The sequence below is a fragment of the Sorex fumeus genome, unplaced genomic scaffold (genome assembly GCF_029834395.1).
Source record: "Sorex fumeus unplaced genomic scaffold, SorFum_2.1 ptg000003l, whole genome shotgun sequence".
In the NCBI taxonomy this organism is placed as follows: Eukaryota; Metazoa; Chordata; class Mammalia; order Eulipotyphla; family Soricidae; genus Sorex; species Sorex fumeus.
In genome coordinates this window covers 753,721-775,702 of record NW_026606060.1, presented here as the reverse complement: position 1 = coordinate 775,702, position 21,982 = coordinate 753,721, and the positions used below count along the sequence as shown (strand labels likewise).

Sequence of the window (21,982 nt, the reverse complement as noted above, 5' to 3'; positions counted from 1 at the left end):
CTGAGCACTGTAGTCTGAGGTCAAGATGACCTCAGGAGAGCAATTCTATAAGCTTAATGTATCTCACTGTGTCCATGAAAAATGATTAATATTATGAATATTTATATGTTTGTTGAACAAGGAGAGAAGAAACACACCCATGGCATTCCACTCTTGGCTGGGTCGTCTTGCTGTAAAAGAATCTGTCCTAGAAGCGGCTTCCCCTGAGGGAGAGACTTTCCCCTATTGATTGTGACCTCACTTTTGCGTAAGTCCCAACCCCTCATGCTTTGGGATTCAACTAGGCTGTAAGAGGGGGCTTAGGGATCCAGAGCCAGAGGGAGAACGAGAAAGGAGGAAGGAGAATGAAGTGGGTTCTAGAAAGAGTATGAAGTAGTCTGGGGGAGGAAGTTGCGGGAGGAGAATCAGAGGAGAATGGAGAGGAGATTGGAATAAACTGCAACTGACACCAACCAGCCTGGCCCTCGTTCCTTCTTTGGCCTGCCCGTCGCCATTGGCCTCCCTGGGGTGGGACAGTGGCTTGAGACTATTGAAAGAACGTGGGCAGCGAGAGACAGAGTGCTGCTGCCCCTTTGTGATTAAACAACACCCATCGGTGCTCAGGACTTACTCCTGCCTTTGCACTCAGGGGACCATAGAGGGTGCTGCTGGAGATAGAACCTGGGTTATTCACATGAGGACTTGCATCTGAGTGTTAATTTGTGACCTAATGGGACAGTCTAAAAATGATGCTGAAGTGAAGAGAAAATCTTGCTTAGATATTATTAATTACTGCTTTCAGTTAACGCTAGCAAATGTCACATTCTACAAAATGTATTAAGTCTTCATAATTAATATCATCAACCCCCTACTAAACCACCTTTTGCTAGTTTGATATTTGAAAGAACTAACAATACACTATACCAACTGTTGATATAGTTAGAGGCTACAGGCATCTGCTTAAAATGATGGGAAACACATATCAGGGTCCATAAATGGGATATTCCTATCCTTAAAAAGATGAATTCTGTAGAAGGACTCACCATATGCTTCATAGACCAAGAAACTGAGCTCGACTTCCTCGAGGACTTGAGCAGATGGTGTTACCTGAACCCAAACTTGAAGGGGAGTGCCTTAGGCAAAACACTTGGCTTCTGCCCCAGTTGCTTATTTGCCTTATCCAAGGCTATAGTGCACAGAAGCAAACTTGCTCTTAGCAGTGGATGAAGCTAATACTTCATCAAAAGCTAGAAAGTATTTCCAAGTGTGTCTTCTGCTCATACGGTCAGCAATGGAATACAAATCTATGATAAATATCATGATCATCATCATCATCATCTTTATAGAAGCACTGGTGAGGCTCACAGAGGTTAGAATGTTCTAGTCAGGACGAGTTAAAATGATGAGAGGTAAAGCTACTTACGGATGGTCATCGATAACTGGACCGAAGAAACATGACCTTCTCCTTTATTCTCTAAACAATTCTAGCCAAAATCCTAGCAATATACCCATTGGCTTCTTTTCTCCTTCAAATTTCATACAAAGTGAATCAACTTTACTCTTATAAAACTAGAACCAGGAAGAAATGGGGTTACATCATAAGTAGAGAAAGTAGCATAGGGGCGCTAGAGTGAGAGCACAGTGGGGAGGGCATTTGTCTTGCATCCGACTGACCTGGGATCAATCCCGGGCATCCATATGGTCCCCCGAGCACTGTCAGGAGTAATTTCTAAGTACAGGCCAAGAGTAATCCCTGTGTATCGCCAGGTGGAACCACCACACCCCCACACACCAAAAAAAGGCAAAAAAAAAAAAAGAGAAAGTAGCATAGAACAGTAGTTACAGGAGAGGATTCTGTGGGTTCAGATTACTCAACACTTGTATTTCCTTAGGCCAGTTGCCTACCATGTGCTCTCTTCATGGCCTTTGGTCCTTTACGGCATAATTCTGGTCATGCTCATATACATTGCTCTTGTTCATTTAAAATCACTAAGAAATAAAAATGTCTATTTTTTTTCTTTCATGACTCTAACTGATATGTTTGTGATGTATTTTGATATCAAAATATTTAACAGATTCATTAATTTGGTTTTTTAAAAAGCAGGAGCCAGAACCATAGTATAGCCAGTAGGGTGTTTTCCCTTGCAGGTGTCCAACCCAGATTTGGTCCCTTGCATCCCATATGGTTCCCTGGTCCTTCTAGGTGTAGAGTCAGGAGAAAGCCCTGAACACCACCCAGAGTGATGCCAAAACAAAATCAAAGAAAAAATTATCTACAGTTTCACCTACTGGACGTCGTAGATTTCATCTGAGAAATGGGAAATGTAAAAACAGCATTTTTACTACTTTGAAAAATAACAAATTATTTTTCCTAGCAATTGCTTTAAATTTTAATTATCACTTATATAGTATTTAGTATAATCATAGTCACAGCTCTATGTCCCAGAGTTTAGGTCATATTGTTTAAAAAAAAAACGGCTTTGGGGCCACACCCAGCAATGCTCAGGGATTACTCTTGGCTCTGAGATCAGGGATCACTCCTGGCAGTGCTAAAGGAACCATAAGGGATGCCGGGGATTGAACCCTGGTGGGCCACGAGCATGGCAAATGCCATCCCTATTGTACTGTAGCTCCAGCCCCAAACAGCATTTTTCTAATGATCTTATTCGGGCAATGTACTCTACTAGCAGGAATAATCAACTTAGAGATGGAAAACCAAGGTGAAGGTTCAACCTTACAAAACCTAAACATGTGTTTCTACTTTCTTCAATTAGGATATTCTCAGAACTACCTCCCTGGGTTCTTGAAAGACACTCATCAAGAAAGAAGACACATAAAGGAGAAGGGGCATTTCTATCCTAACAAAAGCTGCAGTCTGTACGTCACACAAATAAAAGGTGCAAAGGTAATCAAACTCTGCTTGCATTTTCTGCTGACACCTCACAGAGTCAGAGCACATTTCACTATTTCTAAGCTACAGAATAAATTAGGCAGGACCTATAATAAATCAGGCGAACTGCACAGAAGAATTTGTCAAATTCTTTCACAATACCACAACCTCCATCTTGTTTTCTTTTTAAAGTTTTAAAAGCAAACTGTCACCTTCGGTGTTTTGAATCAGTAGGAGAAAATTGATTACTTTTCTAGATCAGAACTTCTGCCCACAACACTGCAGCCAATTTGCCTTCCCTCATGCTGGGCTGAACCAGGCCAGAAGTCACTAAACCAAGCCTCAGTCTCTAGGAAGTCATGCCAGCGGTGATGTGTGAAAGAAATTGTATTACATAAATACCACAGCATTTCCTTCTGTTGAATTATGTTTTGGGGCACTAGCAAAACTTACCTTAGAGTGGTTAAGTGAGAATATTTTATCAAACATAATTAAGGTAGTTATATAATATTATGGTGAGGAAAACTACATGGAAATGTATGGGGAATACCGTAGTAGAAGTTAGATGAGATTACAAAATGCAATTATCTCTTCAGAAAAAAAATGAGGTGACCAGAGCAATAGTACAGCCTGTAGCATACAGGTTTTATAGGAGGTCAAGCCCCAGCTAACTCATATGGTCCTCTGAGCCACACCAAGAGTGTTCCCTGAGTGCAGAGTCAGGAGTAACCCTGAACACAAAGGAGTGTAGACCCCAAAACAAAAAGTAAAATAAAATTTAAATAGAAAAGAAAGAGAAAAGAAAAATGAACGAGGAACATGGAACAGTGTATATACAAAAGATTACCTCCAAAAATAAAGATATAAATTGAGAGAGTAAAAGAAAAAATTGTTCATAGATATGGCAAATTCCAACCATGAATTTTGAGGTCTTAAGCCAAGAATATTCCAACTAGAGAAGTCAACTCTTCTCCCACTTTTCATGGTTGATACTCAACACTAGGGATGCCCTAAGTTCTCTGGCTGATCATAAAGTCGTTTGTTTCAGAACTGAAAAAATAATTTTGAATGTAAATTTTATCATTTTTGTTCTTACATTTGAATAACAATACAATTTTCATCCTTGAGCACTGAAGAAGTAATAGAACAAAGAAGGCTGAGTACCTACATTTGCTGACTTGATTCTACAGGAGGCAATAATATTTCGAAGCCACTTCAATTTTCTAAGGTTCTCTATTGCCCTAAAGCACAATGGTAGGAATGAAGTGGTATGTCCATAAAAGAAATTGTGTACCTCTTTGCTAATTGCCTATAACAGTGTATTATGGGAATGATGGGGCTGCCTTTGCTATTGGCGAGTGGACCTGATCCAGATAGGAATCAACTCATTTTAACACATAAAGTGTGTTTACATAAGGGTATTTTACCCTTCTCCTCATTCACCTCATTGTGTCTTCAAAATGTTTAGTGCTAAAAGTTTTCCAAATGTAATTAAAGGCTGAGCTACTCTAATTAGGTTGATGCAACTTCCAGTAGGGAATTAATTCCCCCTAGCATTTCAGTTCATTTTTTCCCTCAAGATTCCTTCCTTTAGTTTCATCTGAAGCAACTTTAATAGGCGATATTCTAGATTGTCTCACACAGTCAGCATCTCAACTCAAACCGCACATATACGTGGTTAAAAGCAACTTTCAAATAAAGGATTCTAGGTAGTTTTATGGGATACGGACTTTTCCTCCCTCTTTGGCTTCATCTTGCTATTAACAAATGATGTTAAATAATCTCCGCTCTGCAGGAGGGAAATAGGTGCTTCAAAGCATTCTGGAGACAGGAAGAGACTGAGAAATGCATCCTAGCAGGAATAGATTGTGAGGGAAGATTAATGACAGTCGCACAGCCTGTCTTCATAAGCCATTTACTACAAAAGTGCTCATGGTCAAAATATTGGCATAGAAACACAAAGAAGTGAGATTTTTCATCTTCCTTTGAAGATTAGAAAATATTTATCTCTAATGAGCACCTTGGGAATCAGCTGTGATACTTTTATACAGAAAAATGCTCTCCAAGTAGTCTACGGTGAATGTCAAGGCTGAAGGAGTCCTAAATAGACGCCACACATGACACTTGGCATGATTTTCTATTGAAGTGTCCTCAATTTTCTGTCCTGTAGCAGCAGGCATTCCAAAAATGCTTGCTAGAAAACTTGCATTCCAAATTAATTAATTTTAGGCAACAAACATTTCCATTATTCAGGGAACCAGACCAAAAGTACAGCAAGTACTATTTCCAAATGTAAGTAAGGTGCTTTTCCTGTACATAGACAACCCAAATTCAATCCCCAGAGCCAAAGACAGTGTCCCAAGTCCCACCATGAGTGATTCTGGGGTGCAGAGGCAGGAGTAAGCCCTTAACACTGCTGGCAGTTGCCCAAAAACCAAACAAAAGCAAAAAAAAAAATGAAACATTTTAGTTTTCACTTAGAGTCATCAAAAATGCAAAGAATATTAACTAATGTTTTAATCAAGCATGATGAGTGATATCTTTGTAAAAATCATATTTAAAGCACTTCAGTAAGAATTGTGTCACACCTGGCTGATCTCAGGTTTACTCTTGGCTCTGTGCTCAGGGATCACGACTGATAGTGAAAGTGGGATGTCATGTTTTATTTCTGTATCTTGAATGTCATTGTTTACAGTGAAAAAGTCAGGCATTCAAAAAGCCAAGTATCTCAAGCTGAGAGGATTCTTTTTTAATCCTGCTATTGCTTAAATTGCCCTTGGGAGGATCAAGTGACTTTTCTAGATCTCTCTCCCCATTGCCAAAATAAGTAGGTCTGACCTGCATGATTTCCCGGATCCCATCTGATCCAATACTCCAAAATTTCTTCTATGACTTTAGATGTTATTAGTATCTCTCCCAGGACTGTTCATCCAAAGAGTGATTACATATTAGATTGAAAGAAAATGTCATGTCATCTAGGAAACCATAATTAAAGTCTGATATATGCAAATTACTATAACTAAAAACCGCCCCCAACTAGAGTGAACAGACATGGACTTAGTGTTAAGGAAAATGCAGTGAAAATGAGCTTGGCTGCGTTCCTCTCTTTTCAGGAACTCTACAAAACTTACCTATCTGAACAAGGTGATTTAATGTAAAATACTACAAAAGAGCTACAATTGCATATTGGTAGCAGAAGTTCCAGGTTTCTAAATAGAAAATAATTCAGACATAGGTGGATTATGCAGAGAATGGATCTGAAGAGGTTTAGACAGTTCCCTCAAGCAGAGATCCAGAGCAAAGATTCCCAGACTAAATTGGTCCGACACCCTTTACAAAACAAATCACTCAGCGCCTTGAGAAGTCTAGCTACTTTAAGTATATGAAAGAATAGGTGTCCCTGATTGCATGCAATTCTATTATCATCCTGGAAGATGGTATGGACTGCTCTGAGAAACAACTTTCTGACAGACCAGAATGAAATAAAGTGCCAGAGAGTACCTGTTTAAAAAAAAAAAAAAGCAGCGGCGCTTGCAGAGTATTCATGTATTACATAAATAAACAGGTCAATAAACTCACAGACTGTGGAAGAGAAAGTCGTGGAAAGTGTGCTAGCAAAATGGAGACTGAAGCCAGATCTCCCTCAGCCTGTAACAACCATATGGACAGATCCTGGCTTTTCCCAGCTCAGTAGCCCTCATTTAAACGTCACACAATCCCCACCTAACTTCTTCCTAAAGAACTTTCAGCAGCTGAGCTACCACTCAAAAAAGAGAAGGCTTCATAACGTGTCAACTAGTCATTAACATTTTAAACCGGGATGATGTTAAACTGAAGCACGACCTACTCTGAACCTGTTTTCCGGTGGAGGAGACCAACCGCAAACTCACACAGCACCAGCCATGGAGACCTCCCAGAGGACCACAAAGTTCAGCTGAATTCGGGGGTTCGCAGCAGAAATTCTCATGACTTTTCACGATCTTCCCAAAGGCCTCTCTGGTTAAAACCCTACATTTTGAGATTCCTGGGCTCCTTTTCCTTCTTCCCATTGCACGAGAACTTTTCCATAGGGAACGCAAGCATGACGGCCTACGGATAGGGAACACGAGCAGAGGGGGTGGCTGGTGGCAAGTCCCGCAGTGTTTCTTATCCACCACATTTCCCATCACCCTAAAGGGTCATAAGCACATTGGTGTGAAATCTGATTTTCACTACAGGTCTCCTCGATCTGAAATAATTTCTCTATCTCCTGCCTCTCCAAATCACAGTCTTAGATTTTTCGAAGTCTTAGATTTTTCACTCCTCTCTGGACCTTTTGTGTCCACTATTTCTTTCACTCATTTCACTCCTTTTGAATACAAATGTACATAACTGTGTCGCCAAGCTAACAGCCCATTCCCCATTATATATTCCAAAGACTGTTTCCGTTTGTAACAAGCAATCTTCTATGATAGGGACCCCAGCCTTCACTTCTTGAGGGCACTATTAGACTAAGAGCACATATTTATTGGCTTAAACGCTATGTTTTATGCTCCAATTTACTTTTGACTCTCCAGGAGAGCCTGCCTAAGAAACTTACCTGCTCTGGACCTTAGTTTCCTTGTCTGAAAACCGAAAGATTACCACCTCTATAGCAGAGTGCCCTACAGATAGTCTCAGGCAGAAAATAAAAGATCAGAAAGCATCTTAACTTTCGATAGCTTTATATAACTGCAGTTATCATCATGGAGATCATCTTTATGGTTCATGCCCCCACCAAGTTCACCACAGTTTGGGAGTCACTCTAAAGATTTATAAAAAGCAAAAGTAATTCACTGAGAGGTAACCAATCTCTACCATTGGTGAATCTGATAAGATTCAGCCATTCAGAACTAGACCTCCTAATATTTGTTTTAAAAAAATAGTGTTTGAAAATTTCTCTTAGAAGTCTTTCCTATACATCCACATTCCAGGCAATGCAACACCTTGCAAGTTCAGAGAAATGAAAGGTGTGTCAGCATCTCTAGCAGTGGGTGGTTATCCTTGATGCTCATCCCAACAAATTTTATAAGACTCATCTATTTATCTTTCAAATTAATCAAAGCATATCACCAATTGTCAAGGACACTTAATCACTAGTAAGTTATTAAAATTTAAAATAATAAATAAGTTATTAAACTATATCCCATTAAACTCTAGGCATCCAAAGTAAGAAGAAATTATGAATCCAAATTGAAAAAGTAAACTGAACTGTGTCATAATGAAAACCAGGCAAGTTGTGTAGAAAACTATTCATAAAGGCTAAAAAACTGACCTCTTGATCTTTCCCCATTCAGTCCTGTTTCTTTCATTTTTTCTTTCTTTTTTTTCTGTTTTGTTTTTTGGGTCACACCCAGCGATGCTCAGGGGTTGGCTCTGTGCTCAGGAATAACTCCTGGCAGTGCATGGGGGACCATACGAGATGTCAGGGATTGAGCCTGGGTCAACGGCAAGCAAGGCGAACACCCAACCCACTGTACTATCGCTCCAGCCCCTCTCCCATGTTTCAAGCCTCTCAAAAGTTAAAATGAATAATTACAGCCAAGAGTGAGGAATGACATCATTACCTCTTAGCCTGATAATTTTGCTCAGGTAGAGCTCATTTATATCAAAATGAAACAGCTTTATTTTCTCAGAACATTTAAAACCTAAGTATAAAAGTATTTGTTCATAGATGCATTTTCCTTTAAATGGTCCTTCTGTGACTTATTTTTTCCATTTTTCCTATAGTCAAGAAATCACCCCAATATATATACTCAAGTACTTAAGGCATTTAGCTATAAATGATAAAAGGATTCCGTTTAACTCTCAACCCAATACCCTTTGGTATTTTCTTCCAAAACTAACACAGCAGCTCATGTAAATTGTAACTGGGAGTTACTTACTTATCAAGGAGTAACCAAATTCCTTCATCCTGCTCTCTGAGCAATACCCCCACCCCACAACCCTACATAAACAATAGCAGAAGAGAGAATTTGGTTGTGTCCTTTGACTCTGCAAACGTCCGCTCTTCAGCAAAGATGTTTTAGTGCCAATCTGAAATGATGAGATCATGAGTTAGGAATGATTTCGGTGCCGGGATATTTACCTCCTTGAGACAGCCCATAAAGTTGTTACTGACTGGTGACCCTGGCAGGTCCGCTGTGCTGGGACTGCCTCCGACATAGAAAAAGTCATCAGACCCCAGCATGGTATAATCTTCTTGCGTGTAGCCCGTTGTGGTAAGAATCCCATCCACTGATATTGTCACCTAGATAACAAAGCACAGGGAAAGGACACGCTATACTCAGACCTAGATACTGCAATCCTGGGATATGCCTGTTTTGTGTTTTTTGTTTTTTCATTTTGCTTTTTGCTTTTTTTTTCTGTTTGGTTTTTATTTTTAGACCTATGGCGGAACCCATTTTCATGTCTGTTTGAGGTTTATTCTTGGATTCTATTCCACTAACCCTAAGAGATCTAAACTAGTTAGAGAGTTAACTGATTATTGAACTCTTGTCAGCATTGTCCCTATTGCAACTCAAAAGTTATTGAGCAGACACAAAAATGGTGTTAGTAAAATGCTTCCTAGGTTAGTTTGGCTGGTGTACGGATTAGTAAAGTTGAGTTGTCTGGTATTCACTCGTCACCACGTGCACCTCGTTGGCATGAAAGGCGCAAGCTCCTCCCAGCGACATCACTACTCGCACTACAGAACTCAGCAGTTCAGCATGCAAGTGCCCGAGTCCATGCCAGAGGTGAGGGAAGCAAAACAACCAGAGAAGCAGCACGAGAGGGGCACATGCAAGGCGGCACAGCACAGGCCCAGAGGAAAGGAAAGAAAACAGGGAGAACCAAAGGAAGAAATCAACAGCTTGGTGATGACGGAAAGATGAAGGTGGAGCATCTCCGACATTCCCAATGCAGGGCGCATGCCATGCTTCATGGATGGTCAGACGCTGGCTGAGCCTGCGGTCACTCGGGCCAGCCACCATTTGTCTTATCCGTGTTAACCACAGCTGGATGCAAAAACGTTCGAAACGTTAAGGATGCCCCTACAGGGTGAGTTGGGAAACGGAAGTTGACAGGAAACAGGTGGAAAATAAGAAGGTCAACAACAGATGAAAAGAAGGAGGTTCAAAGTAAGCAGAAGAGTACCAACCGCAGTTCCTCTTTTGTTAATGATGTCTACAGTTAAAAGAAAGAAAGAAAACACACGGCAAACCCAAAATAAGAAACAATTAGAATGATATCTACCGAACAATGTAGTTTGTTTACCATAGCGTGTCCAATGCCTGAGTGCTTTGTGGAGAAGGGGGGAGAAAGGAAATTAAAAACTGTGAACAGAATAACGATCGTTACTTAAAAAATATGATGGTCTCTACCATGTTAGTACAATTTTTTTTGATTCAGGTAACGGTTAGTAGAATGAAACATTCCATGAATGACATGTTAGTTATTAAGCATGTTAGTAACATAGAAAAAGGGCAAAAAAATTTTACAAGAAAAAAGCAGACTAACAAATAGGCCTCCCACAGAGGTAATATTCTTCCTGCCAGTATTGATCATAACTTGCTACTAGACAGAAACAGACATATGGCAGCGTTGTTCTCTTCGCCTCCCTGAGTACATCTGACAGACATTTCAAAAGTCTACAAGGGATTCAAAGACCTAACGCTCATCCGCTGACTTCTGTCACCTCCTTATGCCCATTGTGATACCACCCCCAGACCCCACCCACCCCAGACCCAGCAAATGCATAGGAATCGGTTGCCATTCCCCTGCTACTCCATTTTACAGCATACAAGGACTGCACCTCAACTCCAAAACTTCCTTCGGTCATATTGATGGACTTTAGCGTCACAGTTGACTGCAATGAAACAAAGCAAAGATCCTGACACATAGAATGAGTAGAATGGATTTGTTTTCAACCTGTCCTGCCACACATGCACCCGGGGTATCTACTGAGTCTCCCTCCAACTACAGATCCACAGCTGGGTTTGTAACCTGAGCAAAGGCAAATCTAGAAAGTGGGTTCCTTAGGCCCCACCCTTCCCTTCTAGACTTCTCTCAAAGGAATCGCCAGTCTCTTGGTAAGATGCATCTGAGAGGGGAAAAAGAAAAAAGGGAAAACCAAAGAGACACACTTACAAGAAACCACAGTCTACACCTATACTGGTGGTGGGGGATTATCTCCCAGGGCACATGTGAGCATGCGGTTCCCTCCTGTGCAAAGGAAGCCTCTGGACCATTTTGGGGCTTGGGAGGAACGCTTGAAGAATCCTGGAGTTTTCATTGATTGCCCTCACCAGACTGAATCTGTATTCCTAAAATTTTTTCTTTTCTTTTTTTTTTTTATTTTGCTTCTATAGCTCATAGTGTAAGTCTTTCAGAAGCAGGAAAGAAGAGGTTAGGCCATTAACAGCTCACAAAGAGAGCACTCTCTGAGTAAAGGAAAACCAGAAATAATCCAGTCATTCTGCAACTGTTCAGAGAAACAACAAATATGTTAAGTATATTAGAGATCAGCACATACTGCAAAAAATATGACTCACTGTCAACAGTTAACAAAGGATTCACTGTAATAGTATATTTCAAACAATAACCAAAATGTAGCATGTTCAATGTATTGGATCTATTGGATCAGTTCTTTTCCATCTGTATATATGAATATAAATACTGTATATCTCAGTTAAAATCTACAGTATATGCGGTCCCATAGACTCACTTAAAATTTTCTCTTTTCTTATTTTGTAGATTCTTAGGAGAGTCTTTTTTAAAAAAAAGAAAAAAACTCAGTAGAAAAGATATGGGCACCCAGAAGACAAAATGGTCTCTTCAGAGTCATTTAGGGTTCAATCTGAATTACAAGTAAAAAAAATTAGCTTCATAAACATGCTTTAGGAAGTGCGTGAATGTCCAAAGTGGTGAATTGCCTTTAGGGACTTCTCTTGACCCCTCTTCAGAGACTGGGGGGATGTGGGGGCAAGGTGGAGGGATTGACACAATCCCACCACGCTGCATTATTATTTTTCTTTTGCTACAAAAAAGGAACTGTGATTTAATGACCCCAATGTGCATGCTTCCAAATGACCACCATGAAAACTATAATTAGAAAATCAAACAAACCAAAAACAATAAACACAACAAAATCACACACATCACAGGAAGAGCAAGTCCTAGGGATATATCCTCATGGACCTCTGAGAAACTGTCACAGATCACTCTCTCGGAACAACCTTTGGGCCCCAGAACTTTCTAGATATGCCCCTGCTCAAGTACGGCAGGAAGTTTCATCTGATAAGAAAGAAAAGCTAATCTGGAAGCAACTCTGAGGAACCTGACATGATGTTGTTAGGATTTGCAAGTCCCCCCCACACAGCTGTGGTGAAAACAAAGCCAGTTACTCTCTTATCCACTGCGCTGTTACCTGACGCAGGTTCCTGGTGACTTTCACATCATGCCAGGCATTATCATTAAACTTTCCATTCACAGGCTCCACTAGTGCTTCAAAGGCCCCTGATCCCAAATTAATGACCAGAGAGACAGCTCCATTTTTCAGGGCAAGATTGACATAATCGGCTGATTTTCCAGTATGAAGCATCAGTCCATTCCTCTGAAGAGTTTTAAAGGACAGAGTTATTTCATCACTGCTGCTTTGAATGGGGTTCTGAGACAAGTCGTAGCAGAAGTATTCAGATCCCTTGAAAGTGGCGATGTATTCTTCTTTTCCTAGAGGGAAAAAGACACAGACTTGCATAAGTAAAGAGGCACAGTCTGTAAATCAGCAGCACTTAACAAAAACAATAACTACATCAAGTCCCAAATGAACTCTATATAATTAACACCCAGAACATGAATCATGTCAGAATCAAACAGAACTGTAGGTGGCACTAGATTTTTAATAAAATTGCTCAGCTATTGGGCAATCCACTGTAGCAGTGAACACTGACATTCTTGAAAATTCAATTAATTTTTAAGTAGTACCGCAAGATCTCTGATCAGAAAAGGCGGCTCTGTGATATCTCCAGGGCAAGAATCAGGGGCCATAAATGCATATTGGATGGTTCTACTCTGCTGCTAACAATGATTCCAATGTCTTTGATACATTCTCTCTAACCAACTGAGGCATTATTTTAATTTCCAGTGTGATATTTATACTCGATTCTCTTCTTATAGAAGAGTCAAATAAATTCACCACTGAGAAACTAGAACAAAATTTTGATGAGGGGAAAGAAAATATATACATATATATTTTTTGATTGTGAGTAAATCATTCTCTCACATGCTTGTGCATTTCTGTTCTCCCCAGATGGAACAAATGGTATGAGACATAGTGGGATGTACTGGACGGTGGATTCAATCACTAATCTCACCACACAGCATGTGGGGCTGGCTTTAATGGGACTGGTGAGGCTTCTAGCAACATCATTACGGGAATAGCATGAAAATAAAGTCTCAGCATTTTTCATATGTCTCTTTACAGTTAGGAGTAACCATGAAGAGAGAAGATGTTAGAGCTATCAAATAATCAAATAGAAATATGGCTATTTGAAAATAGCAAACTTTTAAAAAAAATTCTTATTAGTGAAACACCATGAGTTATAGTTATAGACTTACAAATTTTTGTGCTTGGGTTTCAATTATACAATGTTCGAGTACCTATCCCTCCACCAGTGCCCATTTTCCACCACCACTGATCCCAGTATCCCTCCCACCCCTCTTCCCCCCCATCCCACCCTGCCTCCATGGCAGGGCATTTCCTTTTGTTCTCTCTCTCCTTTTGGGTGCTGTGGTTTTCAAAAGAGGCACTGAGTGGAATCATGTTCGATCTACAGTCTACTTTCAGCATGCATCTCCCATCCCGGGAGGATCCTCCCAACACCCTTTATTTGGTGAACAGCAAACATTTGATATAAATTTAACCTAAGCAAGATTGTCAACCAATATATTCCTCAGCTTCGTAGGTTGGTGTCTTTCAGTCAAGAAAAAATGAGACAGTATGATCTGGTACCTGCTTCTGACAAACTATAAATATAGAATCACCATAAGTGGTCCTGGGAGATCTTGATTTGTTTTGCTGGTATTGTAACATCTTAACTAACCCCACTGGTGGGATTAGACACCACAATAGAATGTACTCTGATTCTGGCAATATTTTTTCTACCTCAGGGTTATTTTCAGTTGTTAGTCTAATAACTTATAACATGCATTAGAGCTTAACTCCATGCTTCATTTCCCTAGTACAGAAAGCTCACTCCTCAGACGCAGTAAAAGTCCCAAGTACTGACAGGTAGTGAAAAGAGCAGTGAGTAAGGACCTCAGAACATCCCCAATTGGGGGGAGTCCATTACAATAGGCCCTGACTACTTGTAAACAATTAGCAAAAACAAGAGGAGGGGCCCTGGCAACATTCAGAGGCGGAATGAGGATGACAGAATCCATATAAAAGAGTTGCTGTAGTTCATGTCCTCAAAATATCTGCTAAGAACTTCCCAAGTGTTAAGTTCTGCCTTAACTGTTATGCTAATGGAACAACCAAACTTGATCTCTGAGAGTTTACAACTCAGGTATCTACTTTCATTGTCAGTTAGTTCAGTGAAGCAAGTGATGAGACACTGGGGGTGAGCATAAATACATATTGATGATATACTGAGAAGTGACAGCAAGCCAAAGTACAAAGTAAGATGGGTTTGGCCATTTGCTAGATGTACCTTGGGGGCAATCATATCTATTATAAAATTTCAGTTTCCAGTAATGGTTCTTTGCCAAGGGTCAAACACTTGAATTATGGTGGTTACACACCACTCACTGGGGGTATCATTTACTCTGCTGGTAGTGCACCTCTGATTTCAGTGTGTACACACTTCCGCTATGGATTGGGCACACATACTCCTGACTGTGAACAGGAGACCACCAGAAATCCCAGATAACAGAGGTGCTGTCACTGAATTGGGTTGCATGCAAATACTGGTTAGCATTCAGTGCACGTGTCAGCAACAGGAAACAAACTCACAGACACGTGCACACAAACTCACCGATGGCCAACACGTCATCCCATGACCTCCAGTGCATGATTTATTCATTAATACATGCTTTGCTCACTAATCTGAAATGACTGACTTGAGACAGATCATTTTCATGCATGCTTAAGATTAACGTTACTTTGATTATCTTAATTCTTCCCCTTTGTCTTTCTTTAACGCATTATCTTAATTATCATTATTATCTTATAACTGTCCATCTCTACATGGGAAAATTGCTTAATTTTTCTCTGGCATTTCTTAGTTATATCAGACTCCTTGTTTTCCCCACAGAATTTGTAGAATCAGCTTTCACGCTCATTTAAAAATTCATTGTAATTTTTACGGAAATTTCACTAAATCAATAAATCCATACAAACATGTATTTTAAAACATTGATTGCCACCAACTTAGAATGCAACAAATTTTCTAACAATTTTGAAAGTTCATTTTAGTCTTCATATTTTGGTTAATAGCAATAGCACAGCGGGTAGGGCGTTTGCCTTGCACGCAGCCAACCAGGCTGACCCGAGTTCGATTCCTCTGCACCTCTAGGAGAGCCCGGCAAGCTACTGAGAGTATCTCGCTCACACAGCAAAGCCTGGCAAGCTAAGACTGACATATTCAATGTGCCAAACACAGTTAACAACAAGTCTCACAATGGAGATGTTACTGAGCCCGCTTGAGCAAATCGATGAACAACGGACGGACAGTGCTACAGTGCTTTGATATTTCAACTTATACTCTAGTGTACTCATATATCTTTCTTATCTTCCTGCATTAACTGGACTCATTTTAGTCTTTAATTTATATTTTGGCTAATATAATGTTGCATCTGATGCTCTGGTATGCTCATATATTTTCCTGCGTTCCTACATTAGCTGGGCCTTCAGCTGCACAGGGCTCATATAAGAGACTTGTTCTATTTCTGATCTTACAGAGAACAAGCTGTCTACACTGCATAATAAAATGTGACATATGCTGTTTGTTTTAGATCATTTGACCAATTTTATATGCATAACTCTCCTAGTAATAGTGTCAAACTATTAATCTTTCCATACTCAATAAAAATAATGTCCTCTTAACATTCTAATCCTATAACTCACTCTTGCCTAACCCTTTAATTGACATTAGTACAAAGAGAGCTCCTGGAATTTAAATGGTTTTCAACTGCAAAGGGTGTGTCAGTAACAGAGGCAGTGCTGGAAGTCAATGGTTGGCTTTCAATAACTAAAGAGCAAAGTTTAGGGGTTTAAAGACTTTACACTTTAACCTTGTGAGAAGTGAATTCGTTACCACTTTAACACTGCCCAACTCATAATTAGGTTTGACAAATCTGACAAAACGGTCATGGAGAAAATAGTAAACATTTAAAAATCTTACTGGATGACAAGCTTTGAAATTGAGTATTGATGACTTGTAATACTGTGATTTCCCATTACTTAAGATGCAAAATAGGCTGGAATCTAGCACAGTAAGTAAGGATCCTGCCCCTTTGTGCCTGATGAGGTTTATTCCCAGACAAATCCCACTGGGAGTGATTTCTAAGTACCGTGAGCAAAGCTGGGTGTACCACAAAACAAACCAAAACAAATAAGTATTTTCCATATATATGTATATACATACACACATATACACATACACACATGTACACACATACACACATATATGTGCACACACACACACACATATACATTTGTAGAATATAAGATCAATGGTAAAGTACATTTTTGCCTACAGGGGACATGGGTTCAATTTGTGGAGCTGCAACACAATAAAATTAAAAAAACCCCAAATCTGCAAAAGTTTTCTGCTACGTGCTATGTAAATCTTACACAGATAGTGAAGAGTTATTGATGCCTTCCTGCTGAACACTTAAAAAGTGGGCTGCATTAATTTAAAGAAAAATCTCAAATATCATGTACATATCTATTATCTACTAAAACACCACAAACAATTCAACCGATAGCAAAATAGAGAGGTCCTTTAAAAAAGTCTCTTTCATTCAATATATATTTTTATTACAACATTGATGAGTAGAATCAATCGAAGCTATCATTGAACAAAAAGAGAAAAACAGTCTCAGCCATCAAAGAGCACAGTGACGTCATTTGAAGACCTACTTTCCTTAAACCTCTTTTCATTTAAAGCCCCAGTTTCCAAGTATCTATTAACAAACATATTTAAGTGAGGACTTACTGTGTATCACTAAATACTTCTGGGATACATAAATTTCCTACAAATCAATACGAAAAGAATAGGCCAGTAGAAAAATTAAATACTTGCACACTTTATGGCAAAAGAGTATTCACGTGAAAAGATGTTCAATTTTATTAGTCTTCACACATGCAAATTAAAACTACAGTGAAGTATAAAGACATTCTCTTTGGTGACTAATGTGGAAAAGACAAAAAGAAAAAGCCCAATTTTTTGTGATGATACAGAACAACTGAAACAATCATATACTTCTGGTGGGAACTCCTTTGTGAAAATATCTGCATTTTATTTATTTATTTCTTAGTTATTGGGTTATACCCTGAAATATGCAGAGGTTGCTGTTGGCTCTGCACTTAGAAATTACTCCTGACAGTGCTTAAGGGAACAGATGGGATTCAGCGGATCAAATCCAGGTTGGGTACATATAAGGCAAGCATCTTATCTGCTCTACTATCTCTGCAGTTCCATTTGGCATATTAAAAACATGCTCAAGATGTAACTACCCTACGATGCAAAAATTCTTTTTTTTTTTTTTGCTTTTTTGGGTCACACCCGGCAATGCACAGGAGTTACTCCTGGTTCATGCACTCAGGAATCACTCCTGGGGGGACCATATGGGATGATGGGAATCGAACCTGGGTCAGCCACGTGCAAGGCGCCTTACCCGCTGTGCTATTGCTCCAGACCCCCAAAACTCTTTTTAGAACTATACAACTAACAAAAATTGTATTCACAGGCCATTAGATTATTTACAGTAACACATTTACAACCATAAGCTGAATGTACCTGAAATGCCAATCAAAGGTAGAAATGGTAAGTAAATTAGTATGTGGTCACTTAATTGAATATGAAACAGCAGTGTGAATATATTACAACTATATATACTACTCAGAATTCCATTTTGGTATAAAAATATTAAAACAAAGAAATAAGTCAAGGCAATAACTACAGATGGAGAAGGTAATGGGAAGTTTTGAGGACTTTGGAAGTGTTAGCAAAAGGGAAGATACAATATTGCAATCACATGAAGAATACAGGCAAATTTCCTTAGCCAAGAGAGCCATCTATGTTATTGTTACTATTTAGGTTCTTTTCATATTTATAATCTCAAGTCACATAGGTTTAACTATATTTTATGATTCTAGGATTGTTCTCCAAACAAATCAGAAAATAGAATTAGCATGTTAAAAATAAACAAAAAAAACAGACATTCAAGTGAGAGACTTGCTTCTCCACATTTGTTTTTCTACCCTAGATGTAAAAATCACAAGAATGTTTTGCCAAAAGCATCCCTGACTAAACAAAAGTAGAATTTTACATTACTAAATTCAATGATAAACCTGGCTCTCTAACCATAAAGACAAAACAAGCTAGAGAAACAGAAATAGACTCTGTTTATTACTGTGTAATTTAGAAATGAAAATAATCAATGGATGACTAAAAGGAAAAACAAGAAGCATGGCTCATACTTTTTTTAAAATATTTTCTACTCAATGCAATGTTGTAAAACATTCAAAGTTCCCAAGTATGAATAAACATACATAAATTATTAAGTAACTACTACTGTTTGTAGAGAAAATTCAAGTTTTATAAACTTTGGATTTTTCAAGTTTTTATAGAAATTTAGGTGCACTTCAAGGCAACCAATCCAGAAATAAACCCCAGTACATTCCTCAGCTACCCTTCCAAACAGGGTACTTTTAATGATGCTATACTCTGGGTCATTAAACATAAAAGTCAAAAGAGACATTTTACACACACACACACACACACACACATATATGTATATATATATATATATATATATATATATTTAATCCAACACTTTGTTTCAGTTTACTTAAGTTTTTCAGGGCACACAGCTTATTACTGGCTTATTGATTACTACTGGCAGTGCTCAGGATACCATATAAGCTTTTAGGGATTGAATCAGGAATAGCACATGCAAGAGTCTTAAGACCCCTTCTATCTCTCTGGGTCTACTTTATTAATAGAGAGTTAGAGGTAAATAATATGACTATATAACTAAATAGGAGTAATAGAATGAGATTATAGCACTATCCTTTTTTTAACTCCAATCTCATATCCTTCTTATTTCCAAATATATCAGGAGCATTTAATTGATGATCCAGAACTAATTAATTGATGATCCAAAACTGACTGTAAATTAAATTTGATAATTTTCCAAAAGACAATAAGACTGGTACATAACTGAGTTATTGGTTTCCTTGCCTGTTCACCAGCTAATTTGCAATCATCTAAGTAACTGCAGGTGCTGAGAATTAAATCTGCCATTCCACATGACCTGGGATAATGGCTAGAAAGTTCTTTTTTTAAAATTTTTTAAATTTTATAAGGTGGTTCACAATATTTGATTACAGTTAATATTCAAACACCAATCCCACCACCATTACACCATCTCACCACCAAATTTGGGATGTTTTCATCCCAAGCCTCAATCCCTGTCCCAAAGTACTACCAAAATAATATGTTTTGTATTGTCTTTTAAGGAAAACCATCTTATGATGTGTCATGCAGCCGCAAATGTGGCTGCGTGGTCCAGGAAAACATTCACTCCTAAGTGAGGCTTGGCCTAAGTGTGTGGGGAACAGCTTTGAGCACAGGGGTGGTTGGGCTTAGAGTTTTTTGGCTTCACAGGCTGGGTTTCTTGGGGCAGGGAAGGCTCTCACCTACCCCCTCTGGGGCGTGGCCAGGAAGTTCTGCTCTAATCATGTGACGTACAGCAAAAGGAATAGACAAGTACTCTAGCCTTCACTATGTGAAGCTGTAGTATGGGAACCTGGCTCAGGCTCAATTCCCATTTGTTGAATCTATCACAAGATTCTAGAATTTTTCAATCTGGAGTAAAATAGCGACAAACTCAAAGGCTTGGTAAATAAGAACTTTACCAAAAAGTGCCTAGAGGAAGTCATGAATACTTTGAATGACAATAAAGAATTAGTTAATAAAACATTAATTTATAAAGCATGCAATTATAGAAATAAATTGACATTTATAGCAGATTTATAGCTCTTCTATACAAGCAGTTCTCATTTATAAGGTAGCGATGGAATAAATGATCTCATATGTAAAATCAACTTATTACCAACTTGGTCAGGTCAAAACACACCAAATAATATGTATTGTCAAGCTCTAGAAAGCAGTCAATTTATAATGTTTTCTCCCTAGAATCCGAGCAGGTCTGCTTTTAACTGTAAAAATCTGTAATTTGATCTATCCACATACTCGGGCAGTGTAGCAATCTGCTTCATTTGATTTTCTAAAATACAAATGATGACATAGTTGAAGGCAAAAAGCTGAGGGGATGAGAACTTCACAGGGAAGAGGAAAGTGTTGGTTCAAGAGAAAGCGCTTTTACAAACACTGTAATCTCTTAACACATCCTGCTCCAAGTGTGGTCTGGCAGACAGCTTCACTGGTATCACCTACAACTTGTGAAAAGTGTTGAACTCAGGACCGCTCCCAACCCAGTGATGCAGAATCTATTTCAGTGAAATTCCCCAGGTGATGTGAGAGCACATTAAAATGTAAGAGACCTTTTGTCACAACAGATTGCTGTTATTTAGAAGTTCTTCCAAGAACTGTGAAGATGCATGTCTATATCTATTACTTCTAAGTATTAAAGACACAATATCCCTTTCCTTAAGAGATAAACACCAAATCAGATTCACTACAACCCTTCACTGGAGCAACAAGGTCTTGGGGTAGCGGGGGGAAGAAAAGATGGGAGATCTGAGCTATGTACAGATGTATTGGATGTCTGTTTAACATGCATCCCAGCAGAGTCCAGCCTTTACGTCATTGAAGGTAACCTCTCAATTCTTATTCCCCGTGTGTTTCCCCTTGAGGCAATATTACAATCAAACTCTCCATTGCTCTGGAAACTACCTATAATACTCTACTGGATGAACATAAACGGTGCCTAACTGCCAGCACTGCCTAACAAGCCTTTATTACTAGTGAATATAATTTGTTAGTGAATAAAATTCATACAAGTGCATTTATGCCTTCCTAGAACATTAGGTTATCCATTGTTGCAACTGAGAACAAACTCTCCTCAGCTATATGGATATGACGTGACTCCATGAAAACTCATAGGCTTGGGCTGCTACATTTCTTTCTCTTTTTGTTTGTTTGTTTGTTTTTTGGGTCACACACGGTGATGCTCAGGGGTTACTCCTGGCTTTGCACTCAGGAATCATTTCTGCTGGTGCTCAAAGGACCATATGGGATGCTGGGAATCGAACCTGGGTCGGCCATGTGCAAAGCAAACGCCCTATCCGCTGAACTATCCCTCCAGCCCCAGGCTGCTACATTTCTATAAGAGGCAGGTGACTGTACACATTTTAAAAGTAAATAATAGGTACTAATGAGAAAAGTAGACAAGTCAACGTCGCTGTGTTTAAAACCAGAATGCCAATACCTTCAATGAAAGAACAAAAGGCAGCGTTTGGCATTCGAGGAATCTTAAATAGAAGCAGAGCGGATATATGTGACAAGTCTAATTGATAAATTAGGCAGAGATTGGACGCAGTTTTATAATCCTTGCTTATTACAGGGTTCTCCTAAGATTTGGGGCTTGCTTCGTTATTGTTGTTTTCTCAATTTTTTTTTAATCTGAAAGATTCTAAATACTAATTTAAAACAGCAAGTTGGCATACACTAAAATCACTATAAAGGATGAACATTTGGATTGTAGAACATAATTCTTTTCAAGAAGGGAAAAAATAAGGTGTGTTGGGAGCCCAGGGCATGCTTTTGATCCTAAGACAGGAATAACGTTCTGTACAAAGGACACATGTGGAGCACAAACTTTGCCTGCAGGAGCCTTGGGATCTATCCCCACCCTCCATGC

General features: G+C 39.0%; 1 protein-coding gene across 17 annotated transcripts in view; it reads right to left on the bottom strand.

Annotated features, from left to right (window-relative positions):
- The window catches only part of NRXN1 (neurexin 1), a 1,264,827-nt gene that overhangs the window by 805,519 nt on the left and 437,326 nt on the right, over window positions 1-21,982 (bottom strand). For 11 of the 17 annotated variants that reach the window (XM_056118460.1, XM_056118477.1, XM_056118503.1 and 8 more), the window contains 3 exons: window positions 12,297-12,598; window positions 10,145-10,168; window positions 8,976-9,137 (listed from right to left, as the gene is read on the bottom strand). In XM_056118460.1, coding sequence (XP_055974435.1) covers window positions 8,976-9,137; window positions 10,145-10,168; window positions 12,297-12,598 — 488 coding nt within the window. The remainder of the gene's footprint in view (window positions 1-8,975; window positions 9,138-10,144; window positions 10,169-12,296; window positions 12,599-21,982) is intronic. The other 6 variants (XM_056118490.1, XM_056118521.1, XM_056118533.1 and 3 more) reach the window with 1 other exon arrangement.